This window comes from Schistocerca serialis, chromosome 7 (genome assembly GCF_023864345.2).
Source record: "Schistocerca serialis cubense isolate TAMUIC-IGC-003099 chromosome 7, iqSchSeri2.2, whole genome shotgun sequence".
Taxonomy (NCBI): Eukaryota; Metazoa; Arthropoda; class Insecta; order Orthoptera; family Acrididae; genus Schistocerca; species Schistocerca serialis.
The window spans coordinates 248,503,699-248,527,175 of record NC_064644.1 but is presented as its reverse complement, the minus strand read 5'-3'; the positions used below and the strand labels follow the sequence as shown (position 1 = coordinate 248,527,175).

Sequence of the window (23,477 nt, the reverse complement as noted above, 5' to 3'; positions counted from 1 at the left end):
ACTTTTCATATTAATTTTCTCGGCTAGTCAGTTCACTTTAAAGCAAGAAATCTTTAGTTATTAATTACAGTTGCGGCCCACACACGCGCGACAGTATTTTTCTTACCTCCGTTAACCATTGTATTGTAGTCGGAGTCCTGGCTCTGGCTCTCGGCTATGGTACTGAAAATAAGAATCTTAAAGTTACGTATTTCTGCAACATCGTGCGGCTGTGGAGAAAAATTAATATTATGTTAATAGCGGGCGAGTATTTCGCTTCCGCTAATTTTTCATAAGTTAATATCGCCACGTAATGGCGTCGTAGGCTGCATCGGCCGCTGCGATTGTTGAACTGCAAATTACTTGAATGCAGGTTAATTCAAGGAAGGCGGACATGAAATCGGGATCCCCTCTTACAAATTAAAAGTGCACAATAATATTAAATGAATATATTATATGCTTAACTCATACAAATATGCTTACATTTGCCAGCACACGCAAGATGTCCGTCTATATACAATCAAGACAAGAGAGGAAGTGAAGACGACTAAAAAATTAACAAAAGAGTGCATCTTGTCATCTCTTTAGATCATTTTGTTACATTTCCTTGCACTCGAAACCTACCCAGAGAAATTATTATTTTACGGCTACATGATAAAAATACACTCCTGGAAATGGAAAAAAGAACACATTGACACCGGTGTGTCAGACCCACCATACTTGCTCCGGACACTGCGAGAGGGCTGTACAAGCAATGATCACATGCACGGCACAGCGGACACACCAGGAACCGCGGTGTTGGCCGTCGAATGGCGCTAGCTGCGCAGCATTTGTGCACCGCCGCCGTCAGTGTCAGCCAGTTTGCCGTGGCATACGGAGCTCCATCGCAGTCTTTAACACTGGTAGCATGCCGCGACAGCGTGGACGTGAACCGTATGTGCAGTTGACGGACTTTGAGCGAGGGCGTATAGTGGGCATGCGGGAGGCAGGGTGGACGTACCGCCGAATTGCTCAACACGTGGGGCGTGAGGTCTCCACAGTACATCGATGTTGTCGCCAGTGGTCGGCGGAAGGTGCACGTGCCCGTCGACCTGGGACCGGACCGCAGCGACGCACGGATGCACGCCAAGACCGTAGGATCCTACGCAGTGCCGTAGGGGACCGCACCGCCACTTCCCAGCAAATTAGGGACACTGTTGTTCCTGGGGTATCGGCGAGGACCATTCGCAACCGTCTCCATGAAGCTGGGCTACGGTCCCGCACACCGTTAGGCCGTCTTCCGCTCACGCTCCAACATCGTGCAGCCCGCCTCCAGTGGTGTCGCGACAGGCGTGAATGGAGGGACGAATGGAGACGTGTCGTCTTCAGCGATGAGAGTCGCTTCTGCCTTGGTGCCAATGATGGTCGTATGCGTGTTTGGCGCCGTGCAGGTGAGCGCCACAATCAGGACTGCATACGACCGAGGCACACAGGGCCAACACCCGGCATCATGGTGTGGGGAGCGATCTCCTACACTGGCCGTACACCACTGGTGATCGTCGAGGGGACACTGAATAGTGCACGGTACATCCAAACCGTCATCGAACCCATCGTTCTACCATTCCTAGACCGGCAAGGGAACTTGCTGTTCCAACAGGACAATGCACGTCCGCATGTATCCCGTGCCACCCAATGTGCTCTAGAAGGTGTAAGTCAACTACCCTGGCCAGCAAGATCTCCGGATCTGTCCCCCATTGAGCATGTTTGGGACTGGATGAAGCGTCGCCTCACGCGGTCTGCACGTCCAGCACGAACGCTGGTCCAGCTGAGGCGCCAGGTGGAAATGGCATGGCAAGCCGTTCCACAGGACTACATCCAGCATCTCTACGATCGTCTCCATGGGAGAATAGCAGCCTGCATTGCTGCGAAAGGTGGATATACACTGTACTAGTGCCGACATTGTGCATGCTCTGTTGCCTGTGTCTATGTGCCTGTGGTTCTGTCAGTGTGATCATGTGATGTATCTGACCCCAGGAATGTGTCAATAAAGTTTCCCCTTCCTGGGACAATGAATTCACAGTGTTCTTATTTCAATTTCCAGGAGTGTATATTATTCAATTTTTAAATGTCTCTTCTTTATAAATACTGTTTTTAAGTCTTTTCGTAATATAGCACTGGGACGCTATAAGTAGAAAATAATATAATCAAGCACAGCAGCCTCTTTGGCTTTCCAATTTGTTTCGCACAACAGACTCGAGGGAAATAAACCGCTGACCAAAAAAACTGCTGTGTACAAATGACTTGTTGGTCTCTTAAGCACAAGATAAAGTTACGAAAAGAAAGCACTAAAAAACATTACCCCGAACCTCATAGTGTGTCACTTATTGAGCGAAAACAAAATTTAAGCTAACATGAAAAAAATCGCACTGACAGCGATTAAAATCACTAGCATTGAGAATCAGACATGAGCAACAATCCAGTAACTTAAGTGTAATTCAAAATATTCTCGGCGCATGTATCTTTACAACCGAACATGCAGATTAGGACTTTACATGAAATCTTTACACTGAATACTGTATTTCACTGTTCAAACTGTATCCGGCTGTTCTTTGCCGCACGCCTCGCTAGAGCTGTTCCTTCAGCTGCCTGCTGGTAGTGGCCGGCTCCTCATTCCACCGAGCGCACAAGTAACGCCGTTTCATCCGTTAAAATAGCTTTCCTGTAATAGTAATTGACATTGCTTTGCATATCCGACCTCTCCACCTTACAATGTCCGGCCATTGTTCCCTCAGCAGTCATTTATATTCATAAAAAATCGATACGTTAATTCGCGTGGTTAATCCATAAATGAAGAATCAGGACGGCCGCACTATAAGCGGACCGTCACAACAATCACCTCTGGATCGCATCCCTGGTAATTTTGACAGCAGCCATTACATATCAGACAGTTTACGGGTGATGAATTAGCCCTATCTTTGACGTTTCTGTAACGTTATCTTTCAACAAGATGTCGCAAGACCGCATCCAGATTTAATTCGATACACATGCGTCCCACTTTTGCTCTGACCGGCACAATCTTCAGATTGGATATCAGCTGAAAAATTTGGTCTTCGATTGTCGAGGTACTGGCACTCAACCACTCGCCAGCTACTACAATAATTGATGACCTGTGGCAAAGACTTGAAGCAGCCTGGACTGTCAAACCCGTATCTGTCATACAAGCTCGACTCGAATCAATTACCAACCGCGGTACAGTATTATTGCTGCCAAAAGTGGCAACTACGTATACTAAATTTCGCACCTTGTACACCAAAAACATCCACAAATTGAATTATACAATCCTCCTGCTCTACTGTGTACGCAGAATAAGTAAAGTTCCGTCATCTGCTATTATTCGTGCTGTTGCAATTTTAATAGCGAGCCGTTTAGTTTCCCATTGTTCGCTACACGCTACAAGTTGACGCCTGCGTGCCACACTAGCCCGCAGTGCGCTGTACCTGCGCTAGCGGCGGCGCCTGTCAGCGCGGGTGTGCCCGCAGGTCGGCGCGAGCGGTTGTGGGCGGGCTCGCACCAGTTCCCGTTCCGCGTGGCGCTGCCCACCAAGCTGCCCGCCTCCTTCCACGGCCGCTTCGGCTTCGTGCGCTACCTGTGCGAGGCGACGCTGGAGCGCGCCGGCGCGCCCGGACTCACGCACCGCGCGCCCTTCAGCGTCAGCTGCATCGCCGACCTCAACGCCGAGCCCAAGGCAGAGGTGAGTACGCTAGAACGGATAAGATATACACCTGCTGCAGACCACTCACTGAGGGTCTGTAGTTAGAAATCCGTACAAATGGAGATATCCTCGGATATCTCTGCAGTAATTTCTGCTTTTAGGTCAGTCAATGACGACCAGAAAATGTCGAACAGGGGAGAAAATCGAGTAGCCACAAATTTTTGTACGTTGGTACGGAGGAGTGTCACGAACAACATACTAAAAACCCGCATAGGATGGAATTTCAGCTTGGGGGTATTGGGGGGGGGGGGGAGCGTTTAACTACATCTACATCTACATCTACATGGTTACTCCGCAAATCACATTAAGTGCCTGGCAGAGGGTTCTTCGAACCACCTCCACAATTCTCTATTATTCCAATCTCGTATAGCGCGCAAAAAGAACGAACACCTATATCTTTCCGAACGAGCTCTGATTTCCCTTATTTTATCGTGGTGATTGTTTCTCCCTATGTATTGTATGTTAACCGGGGACCTAGTAACGACGGAGAGGCTCCGTCCCCGCCGCAGCCGCAGTGGTCCGCAACCCCACGACGACTACCGCAGTCTACTTCACCCCTCCGTCGCCCCAAACCGAACCCAGGGTTATTGTGCGGTTCGGCCCCCGGTGGATCCCCCAGGGAACGTCTCACACCAGACGAGTGTTACCCCTACGTTTACGTGGTAGAGTAATGGTGGTGTACGGGTACGTGGAGAACTTGTTTGCGCAGCAATCGCCGACATAGTGTAGCTGAGGCGGAATAAGGGGAACCAGCCCGCATTCGCCGAGGCAGATGGAAAACCGCCTAAAAACCATCCAGAGACTGGCCGGTTCACCGGACCTCGACACAAATCCGCCTGGCGTATCCGTCCCGGGGACCAGGAGCTCCTTCCCGCCCGGAAAGCCGTGCGTTAGACCGCACGGCCAACCGGGCGGGCTTCTCCCTATGTAGATCGGTCTCAACAAAATATTTTCACATTCAGAGGAGAAAGTTGGTGATTGGAATTTCGTGAGAGGATTCCGTCGCAACGAAAAACGCCTTTCTTTTAATGATGTCCAGCCCAAATCCTGTATCATTTCTGTTACACTCTCTCCCACATTTCGCGATAACACAAAACGTGCTACCCTTCTTTGAACTTTTTCGATGTACTCCTTCCGTCCTATCTGGTAAGGATACCACACCGCGCAGCAGTATTCTAAAAGAGGACAGACAAGCGTAGTGTAGGCAGTCTCCTTAGTAGATCTGTTACATTTTCTAAGTGTCCTGCTAATAAAACGCAGTCTTTGGTTAGACTTCCCCACAACATTTCCTATGTGTTCCTTCCAGTTTAACTTGTTCATAATTGAAATACTTAGGTATTTAGTTGAATTTACGGCTTTTAGATTAGACTGATTTATCGTGTAACCGAAGTTTAACGAATTCCTTTAAGCACTCATGTGGATGACCTCACACTTTTCGTCATTTAGGGTCAACTGCCAATTTTCTCACCATTCAGATATCTTTCCTAAATCGTTTTGCAATTTGTTTTCATTTTCTGATGATTTTATTAGTCGATAAACGAGAGCGTCATCTGCAAAAAACCGAAGACGGCTGCTCAGATTGTCTCCCAAATCGGTTATATAGACAAGGAACAGCAAAGGACCTATAACACTACTTTGGGGAACGCCAGAAATCACTTCTGTTTTACTCGGTGACTTTCCGTCAATTACTACGAACTGTGACCTCTCTGACAGGAAATCACAAATCCAGTAACATAATTGAGACGATATTCCAATAATCACGCAAGTTTACTACAAGCCGCCTGTGTGGTGCAGTGTCAAAAGCCTTTCGGAAATCCAGAAATACGGAATCGATTGAAACTCCTTGTCAACAGCACTCAACACTTCATGTGAATAAAGAGCTAGTTGTGTTTCACAGCAACGATGCTAAACCCATGTTGACTGTGTGTCAATAGACAGTTTTCTTCGAAGTAATTCATAATGTTTGAACACAATATATGTTCCAGAACCCTGCTGCATATTGACGTTAACGATATGGGCCTGTAATTTAGTGGATTACTCCTACTATCTTTCTTGAATATTGGTCTGACCTGTGCAACTTAATGATCACTTTTCGTGTTTTTCTTGAAATCTGCTGCTTCTGACGTAATTGTTTCCCAGTATAAAAATAAACTGCATTAAATATGGTGATCCCCCATTCTGTCTACCCCATTAAGTCACAAAAAGCAACTACAGTATGTTTCACAAATTTTTACCGACTTTCCGTAGCCTGCCTTATAAATCACTGGCAATGCTGTGTGCAGACATGCCCGATGGAGAGGGGGAGGCACGTGTTAACGATACATGGAGTAAAGATATGAGCTGCTAATAATACTAAGGCGGGAAATGTATATGGACAGAATCTAGGTAAATCTCTGCACACTGCTCTACATTGCTAGAGAGGAAATTGATTCTTAGTTATCCTGTACAGCAGCTGCAGCATTCTCCCAGGAAAGGCGGCTTTCCTCTACACGAATGTTGCTCGCTTTTCAGTTTACAAACAGACTGTACTCCCACAGCGTTTCCTGTCCAGTTTTCTCGTGCGAATAGACAAAATAACTTTATCAAGCTCGTGTTTATATAGTGGAGTTATTTTCAGTTAATTAGATGAGCTCTTATTTGCAGTTGTTAAGTCAGCTATTATGTAAAAATTTCAACAGCTGGAGCTGTCAGTTTTCTGCCACACTGAAGGGCCTGTCCCAGGGATAACATGCTGTCGACATGAATTCGACAATGTCGATTTCACTGGCTCCACTATCACTGGCTGGAATACTTTTCACAGCGTGAGGGTAATCGAATGCATCAGTTCCCCACCATCTGATGACGCCCACAGGGCTAAACTGTCATCCTCTGCAACAGGTGTTACGAAACTTGAATTATTTCACTATAAGTCAAGCAATGCATTATAGCAGATTACTGTTCTAGACTTAAACAAGATTAGTCCCCTTCCATAAGACACAACGACACCCAGCTTACAAGATATACTGTGGATGTGTAATAAGTGGCTACAAGCGCCAGCAATTTCTGAATGAAAGAACTTTATGCAGTCTACTAGTAACATAATTAGTAGTGAGAGAAAGGCAGTAACTTTCTCGTAATTCATTAATTCACCACCAAGTGACTACAGCATGGATACAAGGTTTACAAACGCTGTCAATGACAAACAGCAGCAAGGTGCCACCTTTAATAGTCAAATCCCTTTCTCACCATTGCTTACTGCCATCACCACACTTACAGGTTAATCGCTTAAAAAAAATGGTTCAAATGGCTCTGAGCACTATGGGACTTAAAATCTGAGGTCATCCGTCCTCTAGAACTTAAAACTACTTAAACCTAACTAACCTAAGGACATCAAACACATCCATGCCCAAGGCAGGATTCGAACCTGCGACCGAAGCAGTCGCGCGGTGCCGGACTTAAGCGCTTCTCCGCCACTGTCTATAGCAAGATATATTATATGAAAGCACACTTAACAACCGCAAATAACTACTTGAAAATAGTTCCACTATATAACATGAGCTCAGAGAAGTACTTTGTCTACTTACGTAAGAAAATCTGACAGGAAATGCTAGGGAGATACATTCTACCCGTAAACTGAAAAGCAAGAGGTGGAGATGTCGCCTTTCCCGGAAGAACGCTACAACTGCCGTACAGGATGACTAAGAATCAGTTTCCCCTCTAACAGTGTAGAACAGAAAGGAGAGATTTACGTAGAATGGAAATTTGGAAATTTGTGGTAAGTTCCTATGAGACCAAACTGCTGAGATCATCGATCCCTGGGCTACACACTACTTAATCTAATTTAAACTAACTTACGCTAAGGACAACACACGCACCCATGCCCGAGGGAGGACACGAACCTCCGATGGTGGGAGTCGCGCGAACTGTGGCAAGGCGCCTCAAACTGCACAGCTACACCGCGCGGCTTACATAGATTCTTCAGTATTAATAGAACTTCATCTCTGTAATCCGTGAAGTGTTAACGTTCTTTGTGGAAAATAAACACCATCGGGCATGTCTGTGCACTGCGTCGTCAGTGATTCATAGGACACCCTGCGGAGGGTCAGTACAACTTTGTGAAACACTCTGTAGTTGCTTCTTGTGACGTAATGATGTAGATACCACGAGGAATCATCTAGTGGTTCTTCCGTTGCAGATCTATGAAGGAAGTAACTGCGTGGCCACGATCCGGTAACCTACCTTCCCTCGTGCTTCTACCTTCACGTTAACCCGCACGTCACATATGGCGCGGATAATCTGTTTCGTGCAATTCATTTTAGAATCCGCATCCACATCGACGTCAGCTCCCTTGACCAGTTTGAGGAGGGCTTAAGGACGTGTGCTGCCAACCGATCCCTTCACTTAGTTAAGTTGAAACAAGTCTGTCAATTAGAGTATGTCAACTAACCGACTGACTGGTTTCACATTACGCTACTTACGCCACCGTAATAGGCAAAGGATGAAAACGGTCATCATAAATGACATAAAGAATTGCAAGAGCTCAGTCAATAATACCTTATCCGTGCTCTGACCACGGTTGTGAGGCAACGGCGAATCAATTTAAATTAATCATAAAGAAAAGAAGAAGTTAATTTTTATTCTTTCTTTTCATTTTTTTACGTCAATATTGCTTCGTTATTTCTATATGTACCATAAGTACTCTATTTAAAATCAGTCAATTGTTTCACAGAAATATTGCTTCTTTAGTTGCCTATCATAAGTGCTCACTTATATTCATATTGTCAGTCAAACGGGAATTAACATTCTCCATTAACAGGAATCTCCTTAAAACCGCCTTTCTATATCTGTTATTTTCATCCTCGTCACTACCACTACTACTACTACTACTATCTTTTTCGTAACCACTACTGCCACTTTCCATCTTTCTTTTCGCTCCCTTCTCCGATACCTCCAGCTTGTCTTTCACCTTTAGCCCACAGACGCTTGAGTCAGTCACGACCTTGGACACACCTGTAAATATGTCTTCCCCCGCGAAATCCAGCTTTTGTCCCTCTTCCGGCCAGCAGGTAGACGGAGCGCGCTCGGTCCTACAGGCGGCCACAATGGGACGGACCGGTTCCGGCGGCGGGCTCTTTGTGGCCCACGCGAACGCTCAGTCGCTAACGGCTCACTTCGACGAGTTCTGTGACCTGTTCTGCCAATCGCTGTTCCATATTATCCTCGTCTCTGAAACTTGGTTGAAACCAAACATTTCTTCCGACGCTATCCGAATCACTGGTTACTCTCTCCTAAGGGCAGATCGTGAAACACGACGCGGGGGTGGTGTGGGTGCCTATATTCGCTCTGATCTGAGACCTACTATAGTATGCACATCGGATGCAAAGGGCGAAGGAGAAGCAGAGTTCTTGTTTTTCGAAATAAATACATCAAATCAGAAACTGCTAATTGGAGTAATCTATAAACCTCCAAACGTCGGTGCTATGTCCTCCTTTCAGTCTGCCCTGTCCTCGCTCGTGACACTGTATGAACACATAATCATTATGGGCGACACAAACATCGACTTACAGTTAAAATCTCCCTCTGCAGAAAAACTTAGGAGACTGTTCCACTCCAATGATATGAGTTTAACACCACTGGACCCAACTCATCACACGCCACACAGCCATACACTCATAGATATAATAGCAACAAAGCGACCAGATAAAATAATTCGCGCCAATCAGACATCCGCTCCAGGACTCTCTGCTCATGACGTGATTTTCTTAAATTACTCAGTACATACTACCAAAGAAAAATCTCACCTGGTAACCTACAGAAACCTAAAAAATGTTAACCATGACGCTCTTCGAAAGGATTGCTCAGACATCCCTTGGCATGATATAAGCAATGAACCGACTTTAGACGGAAAAATTCGGGAATTATGTCGCAAAATTATTGCATTGTATGATAAACATGCTCCTCAACGCACTGTCAAGGTAAAGAGAGCTCCCGCTCCGTGGCTCACCACTGCATTACGCCAGTTAATGAATGAACGTGATGCTGCACATAGGGCCTTCAAGCGTAACCCAACTCCCGACGCGTACGAAGCTTATAGGAAACTCCGAAATAGAACCAAGCAAAGCGTGAGGAATGCCAAAATCAGACATGCCCGCTCTGTCGTATGCGGCATATCAAAACCTGCTGCACTGTGGAAAAAGCTGCGCAGTTTCGGTATAGGGAAGCGAAGATCTGACGCTGTTTATCAAGCGTCTGCAGAAGAATTAAACGATTTCTTCTCAACAGCCGTAAACTGCCACGCAGCGACAAATTACCAGCCCCAAGATATCAATCTCTCGAGAGACAAGTTTTTCCTAAAACATGTCACTACCGGCACAGTACACAAGGCAATTATGAGAATCTCTTCCGAGGCAGTAGGAAATGATGGAGTGAGCATTGGCATGATTAAGAACGTCGTAAACACTATTACTCCAGTTATCACAGACATCTTCAACCTGTCTCTTGTCAGTAGTACATATCCTACTGAGTGGAAGCAAAGCTTAATTCAACCTATACCCAAGACTGACAACCCTAAGTCGCCAGGTGACTACAGGCCGATCAGCATACTACCTGCAATATCTAAAGCCCTTGAATACATCGTCCATGAACAGCTGACGGATTACCTCAAAACTCATAACATCCATGACAAATATCAGTCAGGCTTTCGAAAGCACCATAGTACAGCAACTGCATTAATCAAAGTAACTGATGACATTAAACATGCTATGGACAGACGTGAAGCTACCATCCTAACACTGCTTGACTTTAGCAAGGCTTTTGATACAGTTGACTTTGATATATTACTAATTAAAATGAAGCAGCTGAATTTCTCAAACAGCGCAATACACTGGTTCGACAGCTACCTCAAAAACAGAAGTCAACAAGTCATTTGTGGGTCGGAAAAGTCATCATGGAAAAACGTGCGCTCTGGAGTTCCCCAAGGCTCCGTCCTTGGTCCATTACTCTTCTCACTGTACATTAATGATATTTCTTCAGTGATTCACTCCTGCAACTACCATCTATATGCCGACGACATCCAACCGTACGTAAGTGCAAGCCCCAAGAACATTGCTGACGCAGTAGCGAGTATGAACGCAGATCTCTGCTCTGTTTCTCGGTGGGCACAGAACCTAGGTCTGAAACTAAACCCCAAGAAATCCCAGGTCATACTTATATCTCATCCAAAGTTAATCAGTCGGTACTTTCGCGAAACAGTCCCTCAAATACTCCTCAATGGTACCCAACTACCATACCAAAAAACAGTAAAAGACCTTGGAATAATCTTGGATGAACACCTAAACTGGGAAGAACAAACAGTCACAGCTTGCCGGAAATCGCTCTCCTCCCTACATGCAATTCAAAAATTTAGAAAAATATTTCCAACCCATGTTAAACAAAAATTAGTCCAAACACTAGTCTTGCCTAATCTTTACTACTGTGATGTAGTTCAACATGGCACAAATAATGAAAATTCAAGATGCCTAGAGCTAGTGATGAATGCTTGTGTTAGATACGTATGCAACATACGGTTGTATGATCATATCAGTCCTTCATACTCCCAGCTAGGTTGGATACGCCCACATAATGCACGCGATCTCCACACGATGTGCTTACTTCATCGATTTCTTAGCCACTGGTGCCCCCAATACTTATCTTCTCACATTAAACACCTATCATCATTCCACAACCGCAACACCAGATCGGATACGTCTAGCATCTTGGCTGTACCTTTACATAACACAAAATCTTTCTCCGTGTCATTCTCCATCTCAGCCATACGACTATGGAACGCGCTCCCCTGTGATCTGCGTCTTATCCAAAATCACTCAACATTCAAGAGGGAACTTAAGACTTACATATTAGGGACGGTATAGCCACCATTGTTGTGCCCCCCCCCCCCCCTCATCTTTTTCTTTCTCCTCTCCATCACAGCTTCGAATTTTACCATTCTATTTCTCTTCCTCTAACCTATCTACCTCTTCTATATCTCTTTCACCCCATTCCATCGTCTTATGTCTCTGCTTGATGAGAATAACTCACAAGCTACAAGAATATAACGAGAAAATTCCCAACTAGCAATAGGACTGACACTCATAAAAGAAAAATATGTTTACTTTCATATACATAGTCATTATTATTATTATTATTATCATTATTATTATTATTTTTATTATTCTTGATTGTTATAATTATTTTTTGATTGTTATAATTATCATTGTACTACTTTTATAATCTCTATTTTTTTTCTTTAACATTAATACTGTATAACATGTTATATGTCCTAATATTCTGTAGACACTGAAATTTGTTGAATCTGAGTATGCCTGGTTAGGTGTAAGAGAGGGCCTGAAGGCCCTAATCTTGCCAGGTAAAATAAATGCATAAATAAATAAATAAATAAAATAAATCTTCGTATGTACGTATTCTACGAGGGTAATCCCAAAAGTAAGGTCTCCTATTTTTTATAAGTACCTAGACCTGTTTATTTCTACAATGGTTTATATCAGTTTACAGCTTGAACATTTAGCTGTTTTTCAACATAATGACCATTTCTGTCGATGAATTTTTGTAGACGATGTGGCAGTTTCTGTATGCCCATGTCATACTAGCTCGCCGCCGTGCTGCGAAGAAGGATGCCGCCACTGGTCTGATTGTTGCTTGGTCTCAGGTGTAAAGTGGTATGCCCAGGTTTCGTGACCCGTGACAATTGAGTCCAGAAAGTTGTCCTATTCGGCTGCAAGGCGGTGAAGAAATGCACGGGAAGCATCAACTCGTTGCCGCATGTGGTCCTCAGTCAGCGTTCGTGGCAACCATCTTGCGCACACGTTCCGATAGTTCAATGTTTCCGTTAAAATTCTGTGAGCGGTGCTTCGGGAAACTTCAGGAACCAACGTGCAGAGATCATCCAGGGTGATCCTCCATCTTCACGCATGCTTTGATCAACCTTCAACACTGTCTCCTCAAAAACTGACGGTCTCCCGCTCCTTTGTTCGTCGTTAATTTCGGTCCGACCGGCTGCAAACTCTCTACACCACTTACAAACATTTTTGACATCCATGCACGACTCACCATACACTTCCGTCACTTGGCGATGGATTTCAATCGGTGCAGCGCCCTTTGCGATTAAAAACCGAATAACTGCGCGCAATTCGCACTTCGCGGTAACATCCAACAGGAGCTCTATTCTCAACGGCTGCCAAGCCAAGACTGAGCGCTTCAGCGCGGAGTGCACATGTTTACACACAGCGCGTGAAGTACGCTTCATAACAGTGTGACCAACTGCCACAGGAACAGAGTTCTGTACGTATAAAAAAACACGAGACCTTACTTTTACATCTACATCTACATTTATACTCCGCAAGCTACCCAACGGTGTGTGGCGGGGGGCACTTTACGTGTCACTGTCATTACTTCCCTTTCCTGTTACAGTCGTGTATGGTTCGCGGGAAGAACGACTGCCGTGCGCGCTCGAATCTCTCTAATTTTACATTCGTGATCTCCTCGTGAGGTATAAGTATGGGAAGCAATATATTCGATACCTCATCCAGAAACGCACCCTCTCGAAACTTGGCGATCAAGCTACACCGCGATGCAGAGCGCCTCTCTTGCGGAGTCTGCCACTTGAGTTTGCTAAACGTCTCCGTAACGCTATCACGGTTACCAAATAACCCTGTGACGAAACGCGCCGCTCTTCTTTGGATCTTCTCTATCTCCTCCGTCAACCCGATCTGGTACGGATCCCACACTGATGAGCAATACTCAAGTATAGGTCGAACGAGTGTTTTGTAAGCCACCTCCTTTGTTGATGGACTACATTTTCTAAGGACTCTCCCAATGAATCTCAACCTGGTACCCGCCTTACCAACAATTAATTTCATATGATCATTCCACTTCAAATCGTTCCGCACGCATACTCCCAGATATTTTACAGAAGTAACTGCTACGAGTGTTCGTTCCACTATCATATAATCATACAATAAAGGATCCTTCTTTCTCTGTATTTGAAATACATTACATTTGTCCATGTTAAGGGTCAGTTGCCACTCCCTGCACCAAGTGCCTATCCGCTGCAGATCTTCCTGCATTTCGCTACAATTTTCTAATGCTGCAACTTCTCTGTATACTACAGCATCATCCGCGAAAAGCCGCATGGAACTTCCGACGCTATCTACTATGTCATATATATATATTGTGAAAAGCAATGGTCCCATAACACTCCCCTGTGGCACGCCAGAGGTTACTTTAACGTCTGTAGACGTCTCTCCAATGAGAACAACATGCTGTGTTCTGTTTGCTAATAACTCTTCAATCCAGCCACACAGCTGGTCTGATATTTCGTAGGCTCTTACTTTGTTTATCAGGCGACAGTGCGGAACTGTATCGAACGCGTTCCGGAAGTCAAGGAAAATAGCATCTACCTGGGAGCCTGTATCTAATATTTTCTGGGTCTCATGAACAAATTAAGCGAGCTGGGTCTCACACGATCGCTGTTTCCGGAATCCATGTTGATTCCTACAGAGTAGATTCTGGGTTTCCAAAAACGACATGATACGCGAGCAAAAAACATGTTCTAAAATTCTACAACAGATCGACGTCAGTGATGTAGGTCTATAGTTTTGCGCATCTGCTCGACGACCCTTCTTGAAGACTGGGACTACCTGTGCTCTTTTCCAATCATTTGGAACCTTCTGTTCCTCTAGGGACTTGCGGTACAAGGCTGTTAGAAGGGGGGCAAGTTCTTTCGCGTACTCTGTGTAGAATCGAATTGGTATCCCGTCAGGTCCAGTGGACTTTCCCCTGTTGAGTGATTCCAGTTGCTTTTCTATTCCTTGGACACTTATTTCGATGTCAGCCATCTTTTCGTTTGTGCGAGGATTTAGAGAAGAAACTGCAGTGCGGTCTTCCTCTGTGAAACAGCTTTAGAAAAAGGTGTTTAGTATTTCAATTTTACGCGTGTCATCCTCTGTTTCAATGCCATCATCATCCCGGAGTGTCTGGATATGCTGTTTCGAGCCACTTACTGATTTAACGTAAGACCAGAACTTCCTAGGATTTTCTGTCAAGTCGGTACATAGAATTTTATTTTCGAATTCACTGAACGCTTCACGCATAGCCCTCCTTACGCTAACTTCCACATCGTTTAGCTTCTGTTTGTCTGAGAGGTTTTGGCTGCGTTTAAACTTGGAGTGAAGCTCTCTTTGCTTTCGCAGTAGTTTAGTAACTTTGTTGTTGAACCACGGTGGGTTTTTCCCGTCCCTCACAGTTTTACTAGGCACATACCTGTCTAAAACGCATTTTACGATTGCCTTGAACTTTTTCCATAAACACTCAACATTGTCAGTGTCGGAACAGAAATTTTCGTTTTGATCTGTTAGGTAGTCTGAAATCTGCCTTCTATTACTCTTACGAAACAGATAAACCTTCCTTCCTTTTTTTATATTCCTATTAACTTCCGTATTCAGGGATGCTGCAACGGCCTTATGATCACTGATTCCGTGTTCTGCACTTACAGAGTCAAAAAGTTCGGGTCTGTTTGTTATCAGTAGGTCCAAGATGTTATCTCCACGAGTCGGTTCTCTGTTCAATTGCTCGAGGTAATTTTCGGATAGTGCACTCAGTATAATGGTACTCGATGCTCTGTCCCTACCACCCGTCCTAGTAAATTGAAATCTCCACCTAAGGCTATAACATGCTGAGAAAATTTATGTGAAATGTATTCCAAATTTTCTCTCAGTTGTTCTGCCACTAATGCTGCTGAGTCGGGAGGTCGGTAAAAGGAGCCAACTATTAACCTAGCTCGGTTGTTGAGTGTAACCTCCACCCATAATAATTCACAGGAAGTATCCACTTCTACTTCACTACAGGATAAACTACTACTAACAACGACAAACACGCCACTACCGGTTGCATGCAATCTATCCTTTCTAAACACCGTCTGAGCCTTTGTAAAAATTTCGGCAGAATTTATCTCTGGCTTCAGCCAGCTTTCTGTACCTATAACGATTTCAGCTTCGGTGCTTTCTATCAGCGCTTGAAGTTCTGGTACTTTACCAATGCAGCTTCGACAGTTTACAATTACAATACCCATTGCTGCTTCGCCCCCGCATGTCCTGACTTTACCCCGCACCCTTTGAGGCTGCTGCCCTTTCTGTACTTGCCCGAGGCCATCTAACCTAAAAAACCGCCCAGTCCACGCCACACAACCCCTGCTGCCCGTTTAGCTGCTTGCTGCGTGTAGTGGACTCCTGACCTATCCAGCGGAACCCGAAACCCCACCACCCTATGGCACAAGTTGAGGAATCTGCAGCCCTTTTGGGGTTACCCTCGTAGAATGTGTTTTGTGCCACACGCTACTGAAAAAAAAGGTCCAGGTGGTACACCAGTGGGAGGTCCACTTTCTACTCTATACACAAAAGGACGCTAAGGAAAATGGAAATGAAATGAACGTTTGGCTTCATTGGCCGGGAGGCCCCTTGCGGGGCAGGTCCAGCCGCCTTGGTGAAGATCTTATTATATTTGACGCCACATTGGGCGACCTGCACACCGGATGGGGATGAAATGATAATGAAGACAACACAACACCCAGTCCGTGAGCGGAGAAAATCTCCGACCGCGCCTCGAATCGAACCCGGGCTCGTAGGACGGCAATCCATCACGCTGACCACTCAGCTATCGGGGCGCGCAGGTCGCTTAGGAAAGAAACCCTTCTCCGACGGGCAGGCTTAGTTGACGTCGTTGGGACGCAAGACGCCTTGGCGAAACACGATCCCTTGTTCATCACCCACTGGTGGCGTCACTTACAAATCTGAGGGGTGCTGTGTGCAGGCCTTAGCGGGCCGACAGACTGGCGCCGATGCGATAATCAGTGGGGAGGTATTTTGTCTTTCGTAGTTGCGCTCCTCAGTCAAGTTCTCATAGATGGAGTGAGAACGAGACACTTGTTCTCTGGACGAAACTATTATTCCAAAGCTATTCCTCAGAATGTCATCCTGGTGCCGACCTGACTGCAGCCATCCTGCTCATACAACGGCCGTGTGGTGAGACGTCGCTGGTGGTCGCATTCGCGTGTTCACAAAATAATTATTGTCTTGACAAACTGGAGTGGCACAATTCGGTAAACAACGAACTTCTCCCCTCAAGGATTGTAAAATCTGGTTGGCCAGTCACCAAACTTTAGGTAGGTGGGAACAGCTGCTTCACGTTTCTCTCGCCGGACTGTTCGACAGAAAACATTCTTGTGGGAGCCTGCGACAGGACCAGCAGTATATCGTTGTGGCCGTCTCTGAGAAGAACGGTATTCGAGAATTTGGCCCTGGCGGTCTCCAAACGTGGAGGCCGACCCCAAGTGTCACAGACTCCGAGTCTCTGACAGCATATTCTGATGTGTGCAGGTGCCGTCTCCACTCTTTGATGGCATCGCGAAATACACTCCTGGAAATGGAAAAAAGAACACATTGACACCGGTGTGTCAGACCCACCATACTTGCTCCGGACACTGCGAGAGGGCTGTACAAGCAATGATCACACGCACGGCACAGCGGACACACCAGGAACCGCGGTGTTGGCCGTCGAATGGCGCTAGCTGCGCAGCATTTGTGCACCGCCGCCGTCAGTGTCAGCCAGTTTGCCGTGGCATACGGAGCTCCATCGCAGTCTTTAACACTGGTAGCATGCCGCGACAGCGTGGACGTGAACCGTATGTGCAGATGACGGACTTTGAGCAAGGGCGTATAGTGGGCATGCGGGAGGCCGGGTGGACGTACCGCCGAATTGCTCAACACGTGGGGCGTGAGGTCTCCACAGTACATCGATGTTGTCGCCAGTGGTCGGCGGAAGGTGCACGTGCCCGTCGACCTGGGACCGGACCGCAGCGACGCACGGATGCACGCCAAGACCGTAGGATCCTACGCAGTGCCGTAGGGGACCGCACCGCCACTTCCCAGCAAATTAGGGACACTGTTGCTCCTGGGGTATCGGCGAGGACCATTCGCAACCGTCTCCATGAAGCTGGGCTACGGTCCCGCACACCGTTAGGCCGTCTTCCGCTCACGCCCCAACATCGTGCAGCCCGCCTCCAGTGGTGTCGCGACAGGCGTGAATGGAGGGACGAATGGAGACGTGTCGTCTTCAGCGATGAGAGTCGCTTCTGCCTTGGTGCCAATGATGGTCGTATGCGTGTTTGGCGCCGTGCAGGTGAGCGCCACAATCAGGACTGCATACGACCGAGGCACACAGGGCCAACACCCGGCATCATGGTGTGGGGAGCGATCACCTACACTGGCCGTACACCACTGGTGATCGTCGAGGGGACACTGAATAGTGCACGGTACATCCAAACCGTCATCGAACCCGTCGTTCTACCATTCCTAGACCGGCAAGGGAACTTGCTGTTCCAACAGGACAATGCACGTCCGCATGTATCCCGTGCCACCCAACGTGCCGTCTCCACTCTTTGATGGCATCGCGAAATACACTCCTGGAAATGGAAAAAAGAACACATTGACACCGGTGTGTCAGACCCACCATACTTGCTCCGGACACTGCGAGAGGGCTGTACAAGCAATGATCACACGCACGGCACAGCGGACACACCAGGAACGTCAACTACCCTGGCCAGCAAGATCTCCGGATCTGTCCCCCATTGAGCACGTTTAGGACTGGATGAAGCGTCGTCTCACGCGGTCTGCACGTCCAGCACGAACGCTGGTCCAACTGAGGTGCCAGGTGGAAATGGCATGGCAAGCCGTTCCACAGGACTACATCCAGCATCTCTACGATCGTCTCCATGGGAGAATAGCAGCCTGCATTGCTGCGAAAGGTGGATATACACTGTACTAGTGCCGACATTGTGCATGCTCTGTTGCCTGTGTCTATGTGCCTGTGGTTCTGTCAGTGTGATCATGTGATTTATCTGACCCCAGGAATGTGTCAATAAAGTTTCCCCTTACTGGGACAATGAATTCACGGTGTTCTTATTTCAATTTCCAGGAGTGTAGAAAGCTAGGCCCGAGCAGAGTTTGTCAAGCCTCATGGAACCTATGGAAGCGCAGTTTAACTTAGTTCATTCAGTTAATAAAACTCATGAGCGGACGGCAGATTTGTAATTACTTATCCATTGCCAAGCAGATGCAATTTCATCTGATGTACGCTTAGTCAACATTTCAGTAGCAGAATACGATCAAATAAATTGTTTTTGTCCCGTCACGTAGCGTAGTTTTTGACCGAACTCATTCAAAGTGACATCTTTCTTTCCGTATTGCTAGTGTTCCTTAAGTCCAACCCCATCGTACCACGAGCGTTTTTTACGTATTATCAGACATGTTAATCAATATTCAGATGTCCCTTTGAGGAGTAAATAACTCGTAGAATGCTTACTGATATTGTGATTTTTACGAAAAATGTTAAATAATCTAATGTACCCTGGACTCATAGTTTCCCTTACGTAGTTATAATCTGCACACAGCTCCCTTTCAGAGTTGTGCCATATATTTCTTTCTTCCCCATTTCGATTCAGTAATTTCTTAGTTACCCGATCTGCCCATTTGATCTTCAGCGTTCTTCTGTGGCACCGCATTTCAAAAGCTAATCTCTTCTTTTCTGAACTCCTTATTGTCCAAATTTGACTTCCGTACGAGGCTACATTCCATACAAATGCGCATTTCAACATAAACAGGGACACACTGAACGATCTTTGGCAGTGACATTTCTATAAACCTGCGGCAAAACACAAATTCCAACTTGCGTGATTGGCGCCTCTTCGAGATTCCAACCAGTACCATTCTTTTCGTAACCACTTATCAGTTCGGGACTGGGCCCTTACAAAAGAAGGGGTGATTTCCATAACAATAATGAAAAATACAACTCCATAATTGTTACACAAAATCATTTCTTGCAAACGTACCAAATGGTGAAATACAGGAGACTGCAGCTTCAAAAAGCAGAACTTCTGTAGTCGGCCATTGGCAAAGGTTGTGGCCATGTATGCGAGAATTCACCAGTGCCGGACCTCAACGAGGAGGATGGTGGCGGGGATTACGACGTAGGAGGAACCTTAACTGACGGCCTCATCACTGACGAGGGAGAAGATGATGCCCAATTTTAGATGTCGTATAGACCAAAGAGTTCAAGCTGCTAACTATTTTGTGTACTTCTGTCTATTACATGTAGTTCTCATTCATAGGAATTTTCATTTTCTGAATATACATTTAGCAGAAAAGCTGACAAAAAATCATGGCTTTTTGACTGCCCCCCCTCCTCCCAAAAAAAAGGTATCAAAGGGTTCCCGATGACAAAAACGTGAATCCTACACTCCACACTATCTATATCCAACAAGCCGAAAGCTGACAAGATTCGTACTTTTTGTATGGTCCAATGTACCAACTGACGCGACTAAAAGTGTTTACAAAATTTTAAGATCCTCTGTTTCGGATACAGATAAAAGTCTTGCAGATGTGGATAAAGGGGCAGGGACATGGGACGAGTGCGGATAGCATTTCTCTTATCGACGCCTATAAATCTTAAGGCAGCCCAATTTTGAGGTGTTTACGTGTAATATTCACCGGCGGTCGGTAGCCAATAAGATTTAGTCTCCTTCGAGAAGCCTTACTGTGACCGACGCTAGAAGAGAACAATTTGTTGCTCTCCTCCAGCCCGCACTGAGATCGCATTTAAGTAGTGAGAAAATGTCATTCATTGTTGTTGCAGCCAAAATGGCACAGCGGCTTCTTTGGTCTTTTTAAAGCAATGAGTTAGTGTTGACCGCCTAGTGAGCGCCACAGGGATGGTTCACTTCCCACGAAATACCACTGAATACCATTTTCGAATAAAATCTCGGGTGACCTGCACAGAGTGTATCTGCTCATTCAGCACATTTCATTCGCTATCTGTGCCGTCTACGCCTAAACTCTGAAGGGTCTGCTTTTATTTTGGATGCCAGTTTTTAAGACATACTATACGTTGAATGCTATTCCTGGGCAGATGCTCACACAAAATGCAAGGTACAGACTTTTGCCGATTGGCGACGGGGTTTGACAATCTCTGCTTCTTGCCTTTACACGGTAGTGTATGGTGTCGAGATACAGTTTCTTTCACTATTGACATACCTCGCAAACGCAAGCATATCTGATGAGTGACTGTCCCGACAGGACCTACTAAGTTCTTTGGCCTCTTGTTCGGCTCAAAAGTTGCCATCAATCGATGTCCTGAAGTTAATCCCAAACCTCTCCACAATATCTCATCTAGGCCTGTGATGGTTATGCGTCTGGCATATAGTGACGCATTGCTTAAGCATTCATCATAGTGAGATTGTCTATTGCCAGTCGCCACTGGGGTTACGGGAATCCATGAACACATATTCCCTCTCGATATGCGGACCTCCCCACTACAGTTTAGATGATAATAAGGTATGCACGAGGAAACGAAACAGGTGGGGTGCCCTGATAAATGAATCGTAGCTCTGGGTCTTATATTAAATTAATAATTGAGGGTGGAGGGGAGAATATATACATCCACTGAGATTAATGTGAAATACATTAAAATCATGATTTATTGACAAAATTTGACTGCCTGTAAAACTACATAGGACATTAAATTACAAATCTGATTATCTCACAACCTGGATATTGGTGCAGGACAAAATCTGAATCCGTGCAGATTATTTTCTTATGATATTGGATCGTAAAGGATATCTCAAGGAGGAATGGAAGAAACTCTGGTATAAACTTGCAATATACCGAACTGAATAGCAAATGCGGTGTCACATTTGTCATGATGATTGCGGCGATTCCGAAAAGTGAAGGTTCAAGCATGTATGAAGACCAAACAGCACAGCCACGGCCAGGGTATCACTCACGATTCAAGATCTGTTCAAGTCCCTAGTTATGTGAAGCATACAAACGCGCTTATTCCCACGTCAATGTTACTGACGACTCTCACTGCTGTGAGAGTCTACACGCAATATGTGGAGCTAGACGGCGAGCTGACGCTGCAGCAGGTAGTGGACTACGGAAAGCCATTGCGCATCTCTCGGATGTCAATCGTGGAACCCTTGCCAGTCTCCAAGCTTGAATCTCTAATCCGAATGATGAATCTTGAATGGCTACCGTCGAATCCCACAAATTGAAACTTAAGTGATGAATCTCGAATCTAGAATGTGACACGTGAATGAGACTAAAACTTGCGCGCCGCTGCACTTTCGCTCAAGATGCCGCCAAAATTACATGTAAGCCAGTCTGAAGGATTGACTCAACTCGGCCAGCGAGAGTCTACATCTCCAACATTTCTCTCCATCACGCAGATTTTTTGTTAAAGCTGTAGCCAATGGTATCATTCTTATTAGCCAGAGCAAGCAGTGGCAGACCGCTGCTTCAGGAAGTTGCGTTCCTACGAATGACAGATCTCTGTTTCTATAGTTTGTGAGCGCCGACCAAACAGAACGCGGCCTGGTTTCTGTGTCAGAACTCTATGTGGACTGTTCCTAACAAGTGGCGCTAGCAAGGCATCGGCAGGCTACAAAGTTGTTCCTTAATGGCGATGCTATGCGTCTCCCACGTTATGATTCGCACTTATAGCGATCAAGTCCGGTTGCGTCGTTTCCACCGGCGCATTGCAATATGCTAGCCCCGACCGCTGCCTACCGCCGCATATTCTGACTTCTCTCCTGTTTTGGCGTGGTGAAAGTTGCCACGTGACTGGGCACAGGTAGGATCGCCACGCAGTCGTAGTGTGCCCACACACAGTCAGACAGATCGGCGACGTTAATTCCTCCGACGTCAATCCCTCCAATGTTAATCCCTCAAACAGCGTTTGCCTACTGCCCGCCTGAGAGGACAGCACGACATGGCGGCCAGCCGCTACCACACAACAGCCCATGTTCCGACCCGTTTCGGGCCCACAGAGCTGTCTCTCTTGTCGTCAGAACGAAATCCCCTTGGCCAATGCTCAGCTGCTACGACCAATAACTACACACAGACACACTAACGAAAGAAGCATCACAAAATAGGAAAGAACGACCTCCACAATCGTCATTCCTGCCCTATATATGAATCAAACCCACATTAAGCATGCATTTTTACTTTATCAACCTAAAATCTGCATATCACATTACGAGATTAATCCAAGTGCTCAGTAAAATTGAAACGTCAGACTGGCTACAGGCGGTTGGGTTTCATTACGTACAGCGTTTGGCATACACCAGGGTTGGAACTTAAATCGTGGCAACTATTTATTCACAACCGATACAAAAGAGTTACTTTTTTGCACCTGTTACTGTCCTTCAAAGTAGTCACCAGCGTTGTGTAAAGGTTTTAGTGTTTGAGCAATTCCCTATGGTAGAAATGTCCACGAGCTATATTTTTGCCGGTTAGTATGGCAGAGTCTATCTCATAATCTGTTATTTCTCTCAACAGTGAATGATCGTCCGGTGTGGTACTGTTGTTTAGCAATGAATGAACTTCCCTAGTAATAATTTCCTCGTGGTTGTTGTCTGATTTTGGGTGATTTGGATGATTGTGTATGTTTTGTGTAAATCGCGGAATATTTCAACCTTCTCTCTTTCGTCCACCGTGATGGCGTGGTCGATTTGTACAGCCGGTTCTTCGGTGACGGTTTTGCCTATAATTCTCTTGGATTTATTCCAGAAGAGATTGGAACTACGTCGGTCAATTCCTTGTGCCTTACGTTCCCATCTGTTCTCTCTGAATTGGGGAATCTCTTATCTAACTTGACTGTTAAG

At 45.9% G+C, this 23,477-nt stretch overlaps 1 protein-coding gene across 1 annotated transcript in view; it reads left to right on the top strand.

Moving 5' to 3' along the window:
• The window catches only part of LOC126412994 (arrestin domain-containing protein 17-like), a 198,760-nt gene that overhangs the window by 96,574 nt on the left and 78,709 nt on the right, over positions 1 to 23,477 (top strand). Inside the window, exon 6 of the mRNA XM_050082886.1 lies at positions 3,498 to 3,709. Coding sequence (XP_049938843.1) covers positions 3,498 to 3,709 — 212 coding nt within the window. The remainder of the gene's footprint in view (positions 1 to 3,497; positions 3,710 to 23,477) is intronic.